The 11448-nt window shown below is 46.5% G+C and overlaps 1 protein-coding gene across 1 annotated transcript; it reads right to left on the reverse strand.

Annotated features, from left to right (window-relative positions):
• Positions 1-1402: 1402 nt before the first annotated feature.
• On the reverse strand, positions 1403-10162 carry LOC104160812 (muscleblind-like protein 3; the record flags this gene model as incomplete). The annotated part of the gene is made up of 2 exons (XM_009699045.1): positions 1403-1603; positions 9998-10162. Coding segments are annotated over 2 exons (366 nt in total), but the record flags the coding sequence as incomplete, so codon positions are not given.
• Positions 10163-11448: the final 1286 nt, after the last annotated feature.

Genomic DNA, 11448 nt, shown 5'->3' on the forward strand with positions numbered 1-11448 from the left:
CCTTGGTGATTCCATGTTGACTATTCCTGCTAACCTTCTTTTCCTCCCCATGCATAGAGATGACATCCAGAATGGGGTGTTCCATCACTTTTCCAGGGATGGAGGTGAGGATAAGTGGCCTGTAGTTCCCTGGGTCCTTCTTCTTGCCTTTTGAAAACTGGAGTGACATTGGCTTTCCTCCAGTCCTCAGGCACCTCTCCTGTTCTCCATGACCTTTCGAAGATGATGGAGAGTGGCTTAGCATTAACATCTGCAGCTCCCTCAGCATTTGTGGGTGCATCCTGTCAGGGCTCATGGATTTGTGGGTGTCCAGTTTGCCTAAATGATCTCTAACCTGATCCTCCTCCACCGAGGGAAAGTCTTCCTTTCTCCAGCCTTCCTCTCTTACCTCCAGGGTCTGGGACTCCTGAGGGAGACTTTACAGCTTTAGCTGTAAAGACTGAAGTAAAGAAGGAGTTCAGTAACTCCACCTTCTCTATTATCCTCTGTCACCAGGGCACCCACCTCATTCAACAGAGGGCCCACATTTTCCCTAGTCTTCCTTTTGTTGCTAGCTTTACGAAGATCTTGTATATCCTCCTAAGTTATGACCACTGAAGCATCAAAGGCAGAGAAAAGGTTTCACAAAATGCATCTGCAAGGTTTCCTTCTCTGAGGAACTGAGAGAAATTGTTGAGGACTACAGCTGGTAGTCTAGATCACGTATCAGTGCGCTATCAGACTGAGTGTGGGGAAAGGCAAGGCATCAGCAAGGCAGTATAAAGTATGTAACACAAAACAATGTGCTTTAAAATTACACCCTTCTCCACTACTTTCCTGTGTTATAATTTACACCTGCAGGGGCCTCTGAATTCAGGTCCTCATCCCTTAACTCCTGCAGAGCCTCTGCTTAGGGTTTGAAAGACATTTACAACTCCAGCACTAAGTCCCAGGGCGTCCAGCCAACTAGGGGGAGGAGAGGTCTTTTCAATGCCCCATACTCACCACTCCTAACAGTGTAACGCCTAAAGCTTTCTGTAAAAGCTCAATAAGTTCACCTCTCGACAAGGGAAGTGTCTGTTACTTCCAAAACGTCTCCCACTCAACTCAGTGAAAGGGCAGACGATCTACTCGCATTTTTAAAAGTGCGGCAGATCACACACAGAAAAAAACAATCCCAGCCTTGCTCTAACGCCCACTGAAATCAGAAGAGCAAGCGCTCCCAAATTTCCAATGACTTCCAAGGATCTGAGATCAGGCCCCGCATGAGAGTGCTCAAGCAGCGAGCAGCAGCCCTGCGTTAGGAAAGCTGCAAGTTAAACCCTGCACTGTGCTGCATCAGGTCATTCTAGCAGAGACCAACAGCTGGGACTACATGTCCTGTTCATTCCCATCAGCAGTAGCATATCAGACATCCAAATACCTCCAGTTTATCCGTACGCATCAGTTTCTGCCCAGCAGAGCCTCCTGGTACTGTAACAGTAGGATTTCCAGAAACCAGAACAGGAGTATTTGGTAAAAGCTCTGCAGGAACCAAGCCCATCCCAGGAGATACATGACTCAGGTAGGGACTAAAAGCCATCGTGGGGCTTGTTGCAAGCGATGGAGTCACAGGAAATGTTGTCTGTGAACAGAAAGAGGAAAAAAAATATTAGTTAAAAAGCTCTGTCTCGGATTACCTATCAAAGCCTAGCATCACTTCAATCCTTTTAGACAAATTGATTAGCAGCATCAAAATGCTGTGCTCTCCAATATATTCATTTATTGCCGTTTACTTGCGATCCATTCGCTTCTCCTGACTCACAGATTTGTGACTCATCCTCAACACAAGGCATCTTTATTTGTCAGATCAAAGCATATTTATGATCTTTATAGTTTAATGACACAATTAAGGATTTCATGCCAGCAATTAGGGCAGGCCCAAATTAAACAGACTTCTCATTCCCAAATAAATGTCTCAGCTTCTGTATATCTACACCACAATGCTGTACAGAGATCCCAAAGTAAAGTGCAGCTTCAGGACCTGGAAGCAGGTAACCCCATTAGCTACATGGTTGAATTCACTATCAGCCTGCATTGAGCTCCATGTTAAGATGGCTGGTGTGGCTCAGGTAGACAAAATGGATCATTTAGATTCAGGCAAGGCATCTCTGCTATGGTACACTTGGAAGCCTAGCATTCTGTACATCTGGGGTTTGTTTCAGACTGTCAACAGCTGCCAGGCAAAAGCCATTTTGCAGGAGTATCCCAAGCCTACAATCTACGTGAATGGCAGCAAGAGGAGACCAAACTCACTAGCATCACAATATGCCAGACCTGACAGCTTTGGCAAGAGCAGGTGGGTCATGGGCTTGCAAGAGCCACGGACAGAGTATATTAGATGAGATGGCTCAGGTGGACCAGTACAAGGTCCAGGACCCAACCTTGGCTGCAAGGAGCAATGATCCCATGAGGGGACAGAACAATGTGCCATAAAGACCTTGACTACTTCAGATCTCTAAATCGCATTAGGTAGGTCCTCCGAGTGCAGCAGAGCTTCAGCACCAGTGGCCAGAGCCACTTCCATGGCCTGAACTGCTCCAGCAGTGCTGGTCTGGGAAAGTAGCTGCTGTTCTGTCAGAGAGGCAAGATCACCAAAGCTCCTAAGCAGGTGCTCAGTGTGAAGTCTGTGAATAGCCCCTACAGCCAGGGAGTTTGTGAGACTTTAAAGCACCAGATCGAAGGTGTGTTTGGGAATGAAAGCAGTTCCAGCTGATGAAGAATCCCCCCTGCCCACCCCAAAGACCAGAGCCTGCAAGGCAGCACTCCTGCTCCTGTGCCAGGGGCTCAAGCATCCCCTATGGGAAACAGCCTGCAATCATTTTTATTTTCACTTCTGTCACCTCTGGGTTACAGTTAAAGTTGCTCACGTTTGCTGGCGTATGTGATACCATACTCAGCAGCTACAGCCACCACTTGGCAATAAATACAACTGTGCTTACAAAATCACCTGGAGCCTTTTTGTGGCCACACAGAGCATCCCCTCCTTGATTTTACTTTGGTACTTCTAGTCCTGTGGGCTTCTAAAAGAAACCACACATGGACAGCAGTTTTCTCAACAGCATCTTCATCTCAGTACTTTCATACACTAGGAAACACCTTGGTTGTTGCGATCTGGAAGAAGCTAGCCCACAGTAATGCCAGCCAAGCTGTCCTAACCTATCTGTAGCTTAATGATACCCCCTTCCTAAGGTCAGAATGACAGCAAGCAGCTCCTGAGCTGATGGGAAGGGGGGTGACAGGTCGGTGCCAGCATACGTCCTGCCTTCTCCTCCTCAACGAGGAGACACGGCCTCCTGAATCAGCAGTACTGGGTGCTTTAAGTGTAGCAGAACTAAATAATCCTCTCTCTGGAAGAGATTTCCAATTTTGCTTCTTTTGAGCCTGAGTCAAGCCCTGCTTCACCTGATGGGAGACTTTAACCATTAAACTCAGAGATCCTCCAGTCCATGGCCCTTATTAAATAATTTTCTTCTCTCTCTCAATTCGCTGTGGTTCCCAGACATTTTACACCTTTTGCTGCTAGAAAAGTTCTTTAAGGATCTTCAAACACTGTGACTCCCTGAACACTTTAGTGAGAAGGCAGTATCCATTAGACTGTTTTCTTTTGTGTGATTACCACTAATTAGAGTGGCATCTACCGAACTTCTGTCACCATCCGCACTGTAAATGCTATTTTAAAGAGCTTCTCCAGCCTGGCCAGTCTGCATGCGGTTATGCTGGAGCCTGACATGTTGTCAGCACTTGTTTTATGTACCTGTAGTAGCCCAAACCTTGCAGCACATCTGGCTTGCACAAATGTATGGACAAATTTACCCTATGTTTTTCTGGCACCTAATACAGCAGGAGTCCTGGATATCCTGAGAGAGCAGGTGTGGCACAGACATTGCTCCAAAATTACAGGAGATCCTTTAAGGCAGGCTTTCCCTGCCTGGACTCGTACACAACCAGAAGCCAGCCCAAGGACCTAGCTGGTTTCTGAGACTGAGGGCAGACGTTCCTCCCACTGCTCAAGCAGAGGATAGCAGGGCATTTGTACAGCCAGGGAGGAAGGGTTTGGGCTTGCAATGCCTCATACTGAGTGAATTCATCAGAAACCAGAGGGAAGGGTGTGAACCATTCACAAAGAGATGATATACCAGACTCTCCACCAAAGCCACTACAAAGTGGAAGGCAGGTCCTGCTCCCTGAAACACAGTCCCCATCTCCAAGGCCATTCCTCAAAAGCAGCTCCTCTCCTCACTGGGAGCAATTAGCAAGGGCTAACAGATCCAAACCCAAGTTGAAGCAAGCAGAGGAAAGATGTCCATGAGCAACAGTTGAGAAGTATGATCTACTCGCAATTCTGGAGAGCTGCAGAGGTCTGCATGAAGGAGCAGGATGGATTTTTATTGCTGTAGCTGGTTGTTGACCCATTTCCATGCCCCGGCATCTGCTGCCACATTCCCAAGGTTTTACAACCACTTCTTCTGCCCGCCTGAACCATGCATCTGGGGCCGCTGATTGAAAGCGACAGCTCTGCTCCACATCCTGCCCGCAGGCAGGGTACTGACACTCGGCAGCCACGCAGGTTTTTTCAGCGGATGCACAGTCAGAGAACGAGCAGACCTCACTCAACACATTAAACCTAGAAGCGTTGGGGTTTTAAGTCTGAAGTGTGCTAAGCATGCTAAAAACTGCTCCTTTGTAAGCTGGCATCAGGGAGCTCTGTATTTATTGTGGTTGATGAGGGGAAAAGATGGGCTGCGCTCATTGCCAGCCCCAACTGCCTGTCTTGGATTGGGAAATCCAGTCTGGCTCATGCATCAGTACCAGTAATAAAGATGCTGCCAGCCAAATGTCTCCTCCCTTTACGTCTGTGCAGGTCCCCCATGCCAGGCCTGTCCTGAGGGAATTGAAGTGAGTTTCTTCCTTGCAGTCAGAACCTGACTGTAATTTTTACTCCAAACAGCACTGCTTTCCTCAACATGCCTCCCATTCACCTCTTGTAATTGCACCCAACCGGGAGACCTGACAGATCGATATTGTAACTGCACACTAAAAAAAAAAGTCTCAACTTAGTTGCTGGTATGCTGTAAGGCAAAACAGAGGGATTGAAAGTATCACCACTTACCCCTGCTGCCCCCCTTAAAGCTCTTGCAAATTCAGGAAATACAGGGGCAGGTTTCCTTGCAAACCAACTTTTTTTAACCGTAGCATATGCAGACACTACCAGTAACTCCTGAGCAGAGGGAAACAGGTTACAGTGCAGTGGCAGAGGGGTTCAGACTGTTAGCCACTCACAAGACTGATTTACTGAGTATTAGAATGCTTGTAAGAAAAAAAAAATTAAAAAAATATGCTGAAATGGCTTGTGAGAACACATCTCAGGGGGAGGGCTGCCAAGGACTTCGAAAGCTCTGAGCTCCTCACAGATCCCAAGCACAGGGGCTGTCAGGTTGAAGGTGTGAGCAGAGAGAAGGGATCATCCAGGGAGGGGCATTTGTCACCACCAGTGGTGACAGAACCTGGAACAGCTGATTTTGTTAACAAACTAGAAGTTGCATTCAATTTGCCTAGTGGAAATTGTGCTAAAGCTAGAGAAGAAACACAGAGTGGGTGTGAAGAGGAAGGCAGAGGAGCGGCTGGTGTTTTGTCAAATACAAGCGCTGCCTCAGTTGGGAAGTGTTGATTCTGAGTTACTTCAGACCCTAAAAAGGGAAAGCCTGAAAATGAAAGACCCAGTATAAATACAGAGGTGTTGATGGCCTGAAGGAGGGGAGACAGGTCACTGCTAAGCAGCTACACATGGAAAGCACACAAAAAACCAGTGGCAGCTCTTATTACCATCTGGTGATAGAAATGTAGAAGATAAAGATCTTGTACTGACAAGGCTGAAGACCCTGATATTGAAAACATAATTGATACTGTTCAGAAAAAGCAAAACACTCTGTTCCCCTCCAATGCAACTGCATGGGGCTTGCTGTAAAACCATCTCTCTAATGTGAAGGCTGAGCATGCTGGAGCGAATCCAACCAGCCAAAGCATCCAGCTACCTACCACCACAGATGCTCGTTTCCCCAATCAGACCACAAAGGCACACTCCTAGCTCAAAGGATCTCTCATTTGTGGGCTGCCATAGTGTAAAAGTCAAGTGTTAATGCCCCACAGCACTGTCTCTTGGCAGACACCAGCTCCCGGGTGGGCACTGGTACGTGTGTTTATTCATTCCTAGCATGCCTTTGTCTAGAGGCTGAGATAGAGATCACGTTTTTGCTGCACGGAACAAATGCATGCCCAAAACACCTGCTGAAATCTGCTCCAGCACTTGTTTCAAGCATCACTGGCCAAGCGAGTTGCTCACCCTACACTTTAATCCCTCCATCAGCACCAAGGTGTAGCAGCAGGGTCCTGCTGCCCCAGGAGGGGTGGGTTAAAGTCGGGCTGTCTTCAGGGGCATGGGTGACTCAGAGTTGTCAAGATAGTCCTGGCTACAAAGACCTTGACAGGAAGAAAAGATGAAGAGCTTGAAAACAAAGAGAGAGGAAACAACTTCTCAGGGTAGCAGTAGAGGCAGCTGCAGGGCAGGAGCAGAGGCAGCTGTGTCAATGCTGCTGTGCTCTATCCATCTGCCTGTCAGACACAGCTAACAGGGCAGCACCATGCAAGCCGCTGCCCTCCTCCACCAGGTCAATTCAGAGCCTGTGCTGAAGCACTTCCGTGGCCAGCTCCAAAAGTCTGTCTCGCACCGCTGCAAAGGGATAAAGCAGAATGGAGAGGGTGGGGATCAGGTCCAGGGTGCAGCACTTTTTGGGTGGTCTTGCTTTGGCACACACACAGCTCAAAGTAACCATATCTGAGAAACCAGATATAGCATTGACCAAAATGGCTCTCCATATCTATGCCAAAGCCCAGCTCTATCCACCTTCAACCTGATTTTTGCACAGTCTAACTGAGACAGAGGCAAAATCAGCCCAGAGAGCTTCCAGCACAGCTCAACCAGAGCCAACTGTAAAGGTGAATTTGGACTTTCAAAAGTCAAAACTTTACTAGAGTCTTCCTACTTGGCACCTATGTGGTCTCTCCCAGACAAATACACCGTGCAGAGCAAATACTCTGCTCCGTGTCCTTGCCCGACTCGTTTTAAAGTGCTGCATGAAGCAGTCTGTTTATAACTGCATCACGGGCACCAAACATCCATGTGATTCTCAGCTTTGCACAAATGGTTAGCAGCAATATCAGAGAGCAACCAGAGACTTCAGAGAAGTAAGCTCACGCTAGCAACCATTAATTCACACCTAGTAGGCTTCCATGAGCAGCATGCAGCACAGGCAGCCCACCCGGGACACAGCTCTTCTCCGAGCAGCACTTTCATTAAACAGCCATCATCAGGGTCCTGGCTCTTGGTTCAACAAGAAGATTAGCTCTTGCTGGATGTCAGTGGTGGTGCAAGAAGATCTGGCGGTGAATGTTTAGATGCAAGCTCATAGACACATTCAATGGTATTTCAGGAGGAAGCATAGTGAAAAGCTGCTATGTCAAGTACTGTTTTGTTTTGGTTTTTTTTCCTGGTTTTTTTTTATTTTTTTGGTTGGTGGGTGGGTTTTTTTGCTGTTTTTTTCATTTGTTTGGTTTTTTTATGCAGTAGCTTTTTTGGTGAAAATGCACTTTAAGATGTCTAACCATTCAGCTATTGTTTGGAGCTATTAAGCACACTGTTCAAATCTCATCTCTGGCAAGCATCCCAATTAAGCAGGCATCCCGTTGATCAGCTTTCTGATCGCATGGGATTTGATCTGCTGCTGCACCTGATATAATACTTTCTGCTTTGAAGAATTTCATGCGTAGCCAGAAGGACGCCCCACCCTTCTTATTTAGAGAGAAAAAAAAATTGTAAGAGCCTGCTTCCACTGGCAGCATCTTTCGGAAATCAAAGGCAGTTGAAAGAGCAATCTCTTGTTTGTCCCGAAATTGGTGTGGAGCAAGTCGGGCAGCAGAAATTAGACCGAGAGCTCATTTACTCTGAGCAAAGTGTGGGAAAGCAGGAAGGGAGCAGTCACTGCAGAACAAATTTTTATTTTTCTTCTTTGCCCATGTCTCCCTTATGGCACAATTTAGAAACCTGGGACCTTTCTCATCAGATAAGGTTACCTCTGAAATGAGAGCACTAACCAGACAAACCGACAGATTCGGTCTCAGAGGCAATTTAAAAGGCAGGAATGAAACTGCAGGAGTGAACTGGACCTGCAAGATTGCAAAATGAGAAGATGGGAACTTTCCAAAGAGGAAATCCCAAAGATGTTTTGAATAGCCAGCCAAAGAGTGTCCACTGTGAATTCCCCAGAGGAAAACCCCAAACAGGAAAGGTTTGCTTTTGGCACAGGGCTAGGAAACCAGCGCTACCATTCTGTGGGAATTCAGGATTTCCTTCTGATGTGCATGTACTTTCAAACTCCACAAAATGAGGTGCAGATTAGAGCTTAAGGCACAGAGCAACTGAAGACTTCTTCCTTGGCCCATTTTCTCCTCTGCCTCACCTTTCCATTTTCAAAACGGGAAGAATAAACAGCATTTTCCTGGCTTACACAGCAGGGTGAAGATAAAGCTGCTAACACAGACAGGGTGACCAGAGTGAGGGCAAACTTGGAAAAGCCTTCACAAGACAGGAAGAACACGCCAGACTGGGGAAATGCCCCAGTATGGTGGCAGAGCACCATCATGAATGGACACCGGTCAGCTTTCCCCATTGAAACACAGCTCCATCACAAGCTCTTACACCAAAGAGCACAACAGCCTCCAACAAGGAGGAACCCTTCATGAGTCCCTTGTGAGAATAAACCAGACATACCTGAGCTTTTCAAAGGTGGGGTGACCAATGCTGAGTCTGAAGCCCCATTTGGGCAGAGAAGCCTGGCACCGTAGATGGGACAGCAGAAGGCCAAGTGCAGGCTGGTTCACAGGCTTGTACACCTTCAGCCTAGAAGAGTTTCTCCTAGGGATCCAGACAGACCCCTGCGTGGCACAGCACAAGGAACCTCACCCAACAAATGCATGTCAAGTGCACGTTGCCCCAGGAAAGACATGCAGCCCCAACTTTAAATTGAGAACTTCTAATTAAGCTCTTGGTTAAAAATGTGCAGTTTATGTCAGCACCGAAGAGCTGCTTCAAGACCTCTGACATTTCTTAAAACATACATAGTGACAGATTCAAACTCAGCTGACAAATGTCACTCCTCTGCCGCAGGCACACCAACCATCAGACATAAGCCATCCTCTCCCTGGTGTAACAGGGTTCTCCCAGCCTGAAAACATGTTTTAACTGATAGGCAAAAGCAAGGATAGGTAGTGAAGGCTTCCCCGAACTACCTGCTCTGCAACCACTCATCTCCCACAGGCTTCCCTCCCTACCTGAAGAGAAGCAAATCTTTCCTGCTGCTAGTATAAAACAGCATTACTGTGAAAAACAAGTGACAGGGCTTTGATGTTAGTACAATTCTCTGCTGGGACAACTGCAAGGAAATGGGTCTCACTCCCGACATAAAAAAGTATTATGGTCTGGGTAGAATTCACCTTCCCCAATTTTAGTCCACCAGTACAATGCATCTAGTCCAAAGGAGTCAGTCAGCCTCTTGCCATGGTGTGGAAGAACTCCAGCATCCTCATCCCAGTGTAAAACAGCTATCTGAAATAGCATCCATTGGAACTGAGCCACTCCAGACTTCTGGGATGCACATAAATTTAACTGGTCAAATATCCACCTGGTAATAAGACCCTTCCTCTTGATGCCCTGAATCTCTGCATCTTCTTAGTCATCAGAGGAAAGGAGAGCCACAGCTTGCAAGAAGATGCAGAGGTAGCATCAGACATCCCTCTGGAAGTTCCTGCCCAACTCTGTGCAGCATAGACAACTGCCTGAGCTCAAGCACAGGTCTGGGGCCTCTGTGAGCAAACAGAAAAGAAACGTGGAGCAACATGAACCTGATTCATTGCTGTAACTTACAATCGGCTGTAGTTGCGCGCCTGGGAGCATGAACTGCATTTGCTGAGCAAACATGGCTGCGGCCGTCTTCTGCTGGATCAGGTTGTTGCGTCCATTTATTTCAAGTTGTGTTTTTAAATGTGGGGGAGGGTGGAGATATTTGCAGTTCTCTCGGGTACACCGGCCCTAAAAAACATAATGAAACAGCATTTCAGTGAATGTAACACTCAGGGCAATCGGAGAAATTTAATTAAGGATTGTTTGGGTTACTGTAACAACACAATCATCTAGGCAGAGACAGTTTGGTAGCTACTGTGCCTCTTTTGTGATTCTTCTATAGCAGTGCAATACTTAGGTGAAGAGAAGAGCACGATGACTTCTCCTGCAGTATCACTGACTCAGTACTATCAAGCTAAACCCAAAGGTTAGGCTTCCTGATGTTAAAATGGTTGTTGGAAAAAAACAAAAAGAAACAAAACCTAACATGAATACCAGTATTTTCAGAACCTAAGGGCAACAGTTGCAGAAACAACAACAAGAAAATCCCCATTTTCTTGTGTGTGTTGTTTTTCCCCTCCCTCCCAACACCAGACCATTCAACTGGCCCTGACAACCAGACAACAAGAAACAAAACTGTCTTCACCACTTCCCCAGCTGTGCTGGCTAAAACATCAAGAGGACAGCTCTGTAAAGCTGCACGTCTGATCTTCAACATGCGTGTACCCCGAGATGCTGAGAACTGGTAGTTACAGGAGGAAGAACCGAAACAATTTCCCCCTTCATGCTTTCATTTGTCAAAAGCCACAGTATGTTGCATCACTGACTACTTCCCCACCCAGGTAAACACAAGCACTGGGGAAGCCAGTGGCTCCTAAAAAGCAAAGGATCACTAATGTTACAAATCACCTCAAATCAATTGAGACCATCACTTTTAAAAAACATCTATAAACTGTGCCTTGCTTTAACAGTGTTTGCAAGTAGACATAGGAAGAAAAATACCACTAGTCCACTGAACACACAAAACTAGTAACAGATTTTGTCATTAAGATGAAATAAGTCCTGAAAAATAGGTTTTCCCCTCCTCTTACCCTGTGTATTCCTTCCTCAAGAAATAGAGGCATACAGAACACAAGAAACATTTTATGCAATGTTATGCTTAAGTTTTGTAAATAACTTTTATGCAAAAATGGTGAAGCTTTTTGAGGAAGTAATTCTTTGGAGCTGTTCAGAGCCTATTAAATTAAAGCCAGACCTGGGGGCCACAGGGCTGTTACATGACAGATAACTAATAATCGTTCCTGCAGCCAGCAAAAGAGCAGAACCATCCATTACCCAGCCTGTGCCAGGCACGCTTGTCAAGGACTGGACATTGAGTTCTCAGCCTCAATATAATTAACTTTTCTTTCAAAAAGGGGCACACCGGGTGACCTCACATACCTGCTCCCGTTAGCAGATCACACATTGCAGAGCTG

This window comes from Cariama cristata, unplaced genomic scaffold, assembly GCF_000690535.1.
Source record: "Cariama cristata isolate BGI_N322 unplaced genomic scaffold, ASM69053v1 scaffold9924, whole genome shotgun sequence".
Classification (NCBI taxonomy): domain Eukaryota; kingdom Metazoa; phylum Chordata; class Aves; order Cariamiformes; family Cariamidae; genus Cariama; species Cariama cristata.